The sequence below is a fragment of the Candoia aspera genome, chromosome 1 (genome assembly GCF_035149785.1).
Source record: "Candoia aspera isolate rCanAsp1 chromosome 1, rCanAsp1.hap2, whole genome shotgun sequence".
NCBI classification, from domain to species: domain Eukaryota; kingdom Metazoa; phylum Chordata; class Lepidosauria; order Squamata; family Boidae; genus Candoia; species Candoia aspera.
This window is the reverse complement of record NC_086153.1, coordinates 37,842,657-37,849,811: the sequence shown is the minus strand read 5'-3', so window position 1 is coordinate 37,849,811 and position 7,155 is coordinate 37,842,657. Positions and strand designations below refer to the sequence as shown.

The 7,155-nt window shown below is 36.2% G+C and overlaps 1 protein-coding gene across 1 annotated transcript in view; it reads right to left on the bottom strand.

Moving 5' to 3' along the window:
* Positions 1–377: 377 nt before the first annotated feature.
* MRPS5 (mitochondrial ribosomal protein S5) overlaps positions 378–7,155 on the bottom strand; it is a 29,640-nt gene continuing 22,862 nt past the window's right edge. Inside the window, exons 9-11 of the mRNA XM_063302087.1 lie at positions 5,984–6,046; positions 3,447–3,583; positions 378–909 (exon numbers count right to left, since the gene is read on the bottom strand). Coding sequence (XP_063158157.1) covers positions 688–909; positions 3,447–3,583; positions 5,984–6,046 — 422 coding nt within the window. The 3' untranslated portion in view covers positions 378–687. The remainder of the gene's footprint in view (positions 910–3,446; positions 3,584–5,983; positions 6,047–7,155) is intronic.

The following is a 7,155-nucleotide window of genomic DNA, read 5'->3' as shown; positions in this document are numbered from 1 at the left end:
GAGTGGTGGATGCAAGTCTTAAGATTGCATGCTGATATTGCTAAAGTCTTATACCGTGACAGACTATTTCTTCTATTATCTCAGAACTGCTTACTTCATTCTGAACAACTCTTCAGGGTTTCAATTATATTTTTTCTCAGCCCTGAAACTGGACCTGGAGCTTTCTGCATCCAATAGACATCCTCTAACATTATGCTGTATGTGGGCAAGGAGGAGTCACCCAAAACTTCTTAATCTTACTGGGATCCCTACCAACTGTTCCTTTTGGTTCAATATTGTCCCAGTGGTATTAAAAGCCAATGCATCAAGTTACCTCTTTCATTAAAAGCCTAAGTAGCAATTTCCTACTTGAACATATAGAGACAAGTGAGGCAAAATGGAATTCAATTACAACTTTATTTTTCTGTACTGTTGTTAGCTTCTTCAGCTATTTGTGAAGACTCATCTCCCTGTCAAGAAATTTTGTAAATTCCTTTTCCTTTACAGCCTGCATGCCACAAAATGATTGCATTCTAAACAGAGATGTCAGCTGAAGTTGGCTAAGTTGTTTTGAATGACTAAATTACAACGATTGCAATAATCAAGGCAAGCAGTAAGAATTTTCCCTTAATGTGGAAACAATAAATATTGCCTTCTGTGATTATGCTGGATCTTCCTTAGTTTTGTATATCTAAATACTGCCAAAATCTACCAAACTGGTCTTTTGACATCAGCCCATTTACTCTTTATTCCTTGTGCTGCCTTCACTTCTTTCCATTCCAGTCTGACATCAAGAGCCCTTTCCTCTGGTTCAGGATCTTCTCTGACCATTCCATTAGGCTTTGCAACAACAATGGGCAATGGGCCACATTCTTCACGGAATTCTACCACGTAGAGTCTCTTCTTGTCTGCTAGGCTTTGGTGAGTTTCCTGTTGGGACAATACAAAGAGAGGATACTAATCCAGAGAGACACCAATTCACCAAATTTCAAAATTTAGTAAACCAGCGGTTTCATGGAGCTAAAGGTCATCGTTAGCTGCTAGTTCTAACTGCTCTTTACTCTTTTTAGTATCAGAAGCAGTATCTCTTAGCCTTTACCCCAAGATTTTAGTATAACAGGCAAGACAGACATAACAGCTTTTTGTAAGGAAATGAAGTGACCCTTTATAAACCAGTAAAAATTATGAAGCAAGCACTTGCTAGGATGCAGATATTCTCAAGTTTAAAATATTGTGAGACTTTCTATGCTAATAAAAACTAGTTGCACAGTGCTAAAGACTGATTCAACCCTGAAATCTGTATCAAATAAGAGTGCATCCAATTTCAGTTGGGCCTCAGTTTGAAGCAGCCTTTTTTATATTACTTTTTTCAGAATAGGATGCAATTTGTAGATGCCAGGTCCCTTCTGAAGAAAAAGACTGTCCAATTCCAGAGACATAGGTTTGGGAACTAGTCTTCTTTAAATTCCACTCCCCCTGCCTCAGAACTAATTCTGGTTTTAGACAGAATTAGATGACATTTGCAAATATGGTTGCTCCTTCTATTTGCTTATGTTTCAGGCAGTCTTTAAAAATTTGAGATAAAGAATTCTACCTCTTCCTGTTTGCTTGGCAATCCCTATGAAAATGACAGCTATTTTAGAGGTGACATTTGGCAAGAAACCTGATAAATTACAGGACACATGCAGAGCTTTAGGCAGCAAACTTCTTTAAATCTGGTATTTTTAGGAGATGGACTTACGATGGTTTCCCAAGAGACTTTTTCTGTCCTGCTCTGTGGTTTGGGGTATTTTTTATTAATTTCCAGCACTTTCATCAGGAATTAAGGAAGTATGGCTGAGGTACTATGTAGCCCCTTCAGCTGCACTGTTGTTTGAAAATCCCCCCTTCTTTGGGGGGAGATGGGCAGTGGCAAAATTTGATGAATGAATGAATGAATGAATGAATAAATGAATATCCAGCACTCACACAGAAGTGGTTTTAAAAGCCAACTGCCAGAAATGGATCTCATCTGTTTCACTTCCCTACTCACCACCCTGCTTAGGACATAATCTAACACTGAACTCAATTTATATAATTTTGTAGAATCTGAGGGGGTGGCTGAAGGGAAGAAAGGGAGAGAGCAAATGGAAAAGATTTGCACCACTTATAAAGAAAAGAGGGGAAAAAAGAACTGTGTCAAGAGAGAGAAAGGAGAGGGGAAGAAGAAGAATCAGACTCAGCCATGATTACCCAATTGTTCAAGGACTTAACAACACAAATGATGGTGTTAAATGAAAACTTCCAGCAATCACATGAGAGTACTACATAAAATGGAGGAAACAAAGGAGGAACTAAAACTGAAATTATGAATATAGCAAAGAGCGTTCAAGCCAAAACACAAGAGATATGAAAGGCAAGAAAGTCTGAAATGAGGAGTGGAAGCTCAAGATTTGAAAAGTCAAGAAATGGAAAGAACAATATGCATTCTGCTTTTACATATAAACAGCTTGTTGCATCAGGCCAAAGGACATTTAATCTACCACTGTCTGTCACATCAGCTTCTGAATTGACGACACTTCCTAGTTCTTCAAAACCGTTTTGCCTATTTCCCACAGTAATGTACTGGCATTCTAACTAACAAATGAGATTCCCCAGATTGATTTCCACCATTACAGATTTTCTTGGGATAAACATTAGCTAGGAGATCAGATGAACCTTAGGTGATTTCTCAGGCATGTGATAAATAATAATGAAAGCAAGCAACCCATTCAGAATGCGAGCTGTACAAAGCACAAACGAGGCTGAAGAAAATGCAGCAAAATGATAAAGCTGAAACTAGTTTGCTCAAAGATCCTTGGATTATAAAGTAAATGAAAGCACTTCCCCAACAAAACAAAACAAAACATAGAAATCATAGATGAATGGTAAAAGCAGATATATTCCAAATACAAGGCCTCAAGTTTAATCCATGGCGTATTTCATTAATATTGGATCAGATAGCAGGGGATGAGAAAAACCTCTACTTGCCCAGTACCCAAGAGAGACCGTCACTCAGCCTGTTAACACTGGGCTACAATGAGGAACATAACTTTTTTATTTGGCCTCTGATTGTCATACCAGGGCAAAACCCCTAATTGATTTAACTTCATTCACCTTTACATTGTATCAACATTGGTGTTGTTCTTGTTCTGTGCCTGCCTCAAGTCTCAGCCATGGCAATATATCCAGTCAGTGTCTGGATTGTAAAAAACAGTTTTTAATCAAGATTTCCTTGGAGAAAATTATCATACTTCATTAACCACAGTTAGGAGATCGAGAAAATATTTTCTGGTATTCACTTTATATTTATTTGAACATTCCCTCCCTGCACCTTCCCACTGTACCATGGCAAAGAACAATTCATAAAATATAATCAAAATATCGGCCAAAGCTAATATTTTTAGCACACTGATCAGCATGTTTTAGTCACCCACTGTAATTTTTACCTGATTAGCTAATCCCTTAAAGAGACATGTAGTGAGATTCAGTAAATTATTGGATCCATAAATCCTGGCATACATGTCTTTAATTCCAATCAATTTGCAGATTGTGATGATAGCGCGGTGACAGCGAAGACCATAACCTGTGAAAAATTATTTAGTAAGATTCAAATAAAAATTGCAATATTATAAGCAGCTGCTATTAGATCAAATTTTACAACTGATCAGAGGAATATATTATTTGGGCTCTCTACAATAGTGTATTTTTGGAAGCAGGTTTGCTAAGGGCTCCAAAATTAAATCTCTAATTCTATAAAATCCTCTATCTTCCCATTCCTTATAATGACACACACACACACACACACACACACACAAACCATTGTCTCTACATTTTTGGTACTTCTAAAATTATAAATATGATTTTGAGATACTAGATATTAATTTATTACTCAGAAGAAAAAATAGCACATGATTCCTTTTAGGGTACTACTAACTCAGTTTGTGCCCACTGAAGATTGTATGACTTCCTCTGATATGGATTAATTATCTTAGCTGAAGGGTATCAAGATGTCTCAAATTTGGTACATTCACATTTTTCTTTATACTAATATAGTTTGCCCATTCCTACATTCATTATAATTGCATACAAATGGAGATGTATGTATGTGATTGCCATATATGAAACCAAAGAGTTAAGCAATTGAGTTGGGAATAATTAGAATAAAAATAATGTTTCAAGAAGTATGGTGATTTTAACTGGAACTGTTCTATCAAACAATTGGAATAAAAATGGTCATGACTTAAGTTCCACTTCCATTTTTGCAGAATGGGGTCATAATTAAACTGATAGTAGTCTTTTGTAATGCTTACTTTAAAGATCTAAATCACCTGGTCTAACATGAAGCACAGTAAGTTCTTAAATATTCTACTATCACTTTCATTTAGAATGATGCAGTCCTCTAAATAAACACTTCTGTTTATTTATCAACATTAATTAGCAGAAGATTTACCTAAGTTAAATTTGCTACTTCATTAAATTTATTTAATTCAGTTTTTGACTGACTTATTACTTGCATTTTTAAGAAAAATGAGCATATCATCTGCAAAAAATTAAATGTTGTTTTATTTTTATTTTAAGATCTTGAATATTCCTATTCTTCCTAATATTTTGTTTGATATTGTTGAAACTGTATTACAATAGATACAAAAGATCAAACAAAAGAGGTAAGAATGGGTATATTTGTTTAGTATACCTATTTATCTTAAACATGTCTATATGGGAAGGCTGCTTAAATGTGATCAAGGGAATATTCTTAATACAGGAAGGCCAGTGGCACGCCCAGGATGTTCTGCATTTCCTGAAACTATTTACACAAACTGCTGGAGTTTCAGCTTAATTCGTGCACCAAAGGAATCTGGGAGTACATTTATTAAGTCTCATGCAAACTGAGCAATTTTGATTTGTTAGATATTCAGTTCTGAGTTGTGTCCGAAAAAATGGTGCTGCCAAAAGGTCTAATATACAATATGTGTTATTTATGGCATTGAATTTAACTCTTGATAGTTTCTCAAGAGATCACTCAGATGTAATTATGCCAGCAACCTGATTCTTTCTCAGATCATGAAACTGAAGGATGTTGATCCCTGTGACTAGAAGACACATTTGAGAGCATGAGCAGCATCTGCTGAAACTTCAGAAGGAAGGAGGGTGGTGAATCAAATGTTCAGTGGTTGGGACAGTTGGGATTCTAGTGTTCATGCTTCTGCCCGTGAGAAACAAAAGAAGAATGCATTGTGCTAATTACTTAATTTGCATAACAGATACAGTTTGCAGAAATCCAGATTTTTTGACATAATTGAATTAATTAAGCAAAATTTTCAGTTGTTAAACACAGGAGACCTAGCTTTGCAGGCCTTCAGAGGAAGTTAAGTAGAAAAGAACTAGCTAAACTGAGCTATGGCTGGACAAGTTGGGTTTAAAATGGAATGCAGAATACTTTTCTTCATAGAATATTATACTTATTTTTGATACAGATATTCTACTGTCACTTTCGCTTAGAATGATACAGTCCTCTTACTTTTTCCAACAGAAACTTACTTCATGTGATTAGGCTTATAAATCTGTTTAAAACCCAAGTGTGATCAAATGGATTTATTAAAAAGCTATGAATACAGCTCTTTGAAATTATTCCGATTGCAGGGCAAGCTTGTCACTCAGCATCTGTCCATTTCTCATGTCAACAGTAGACGTGCAATTTATTCAATGAGAACACTCCAATAACATAACTGTATCATAGCAGGGCAACATTTTTATCATTCACTCTTCCTCAAATAAGTATTATACCATATGTTATTTTGTAACTACAGCAGACTTAATCCAAGCTTCTACTCACAGAGTTTAATGGGAAATGAAAGCCGCTCAATTGAGTCTGCAATCTGAACTGAATGAACCTAAGTATTAGCTGACTCTGATGCAGATAATACTATGAATGTTTCCCACACAGAAATTCCCAATTTCTATGCCAATTTCTTTTTTTACTCACCTTTGTTTTGCTTCTTCATCCGAATTGTCGTTTTCTTAAAAGTGGTTGCAGTATCATGGAAAACTAAAAAGAAAAAAAAATGCTAAATATGTCTGTTGAATTCCCACTGATTCCAATACAGGTAGTCCTCACTTAATGACCATTTGTTTAGTGATGGTTCAGACTTACGATGGTGCTAAAAACCAACTTACAACCGGCATTCACACGACTGTTGCAGTGTCCCCACGGTCACATGATCACAATTTGGGCACTTGTTCGCATTTATTTGCAGCTTCCCATGGTCACGTGATCACCATTTTTGATCTTCCTGACTGGCTTCTGGCAAGCAAAATCAATGGGGAACTGTGGGATTCACTTAACTACCACATGGTTTGCTTAACAGCCATGGTGATTCGCTCAATGACTGCCACAAAAGGTCATAAAATCGGATCGGATTCACTTAATGACTACTTCGCTTAGCAACCAAAATTCCGGTCTCAATTGTGGTCGTTAAGCAAGGACTACCTGTACAACTTAAGCATGTTTACTGCTTGTTCACAGACAACCTACTTCTTACACAGAAAGCAGTCTAGAACAGGAAGTAGAAACATTTTCATTTGTTAAGTGTACATTGCTTTGAAACTTGTCTGCAAAGCAATTTGTACAGTATTTACATTTTTAAAAATATGGCAGCAGTATAAAAAGCTGCTGCCATATTTTTAAAAATGTAAATACTGTACAAATTGCTTTGCAGTAATGAATTTCTGGTTCTGAGTCTTAAGAAAATAGAAAGGGTTTACTTTTCTATTACTGGGGTAACATAACCAAGAAGGCAGTTTGGGGCAATCTACAAATCCGTGCAATCAATTTATGTTTGTGTGTTTTATCTGTGGTGGCTAGTTCAAATGAGTTGAGCTAATTACCAAGCAAAAAACATTCATGGCATAATCTGAAATAAAGGGCAAAATAATCATGCTAAAGCTAATCAGATGTTTGTATTCTCAGGGATGGGAGAAGAGAGTGCCTAGGGAACTCTGCAGACATCCCTCTGAGCCCCACAACATTTTCTAATGGTCCTTGGATAAATTCACGCAAGAGGTCCTATTTGGGTATGAGACTGAGTAAAACAGCTGTTCATTCATGAGGGAAAAGAAAAAAAAGTTTCAGATGATGCATATTAAGCTGTCTAGCTT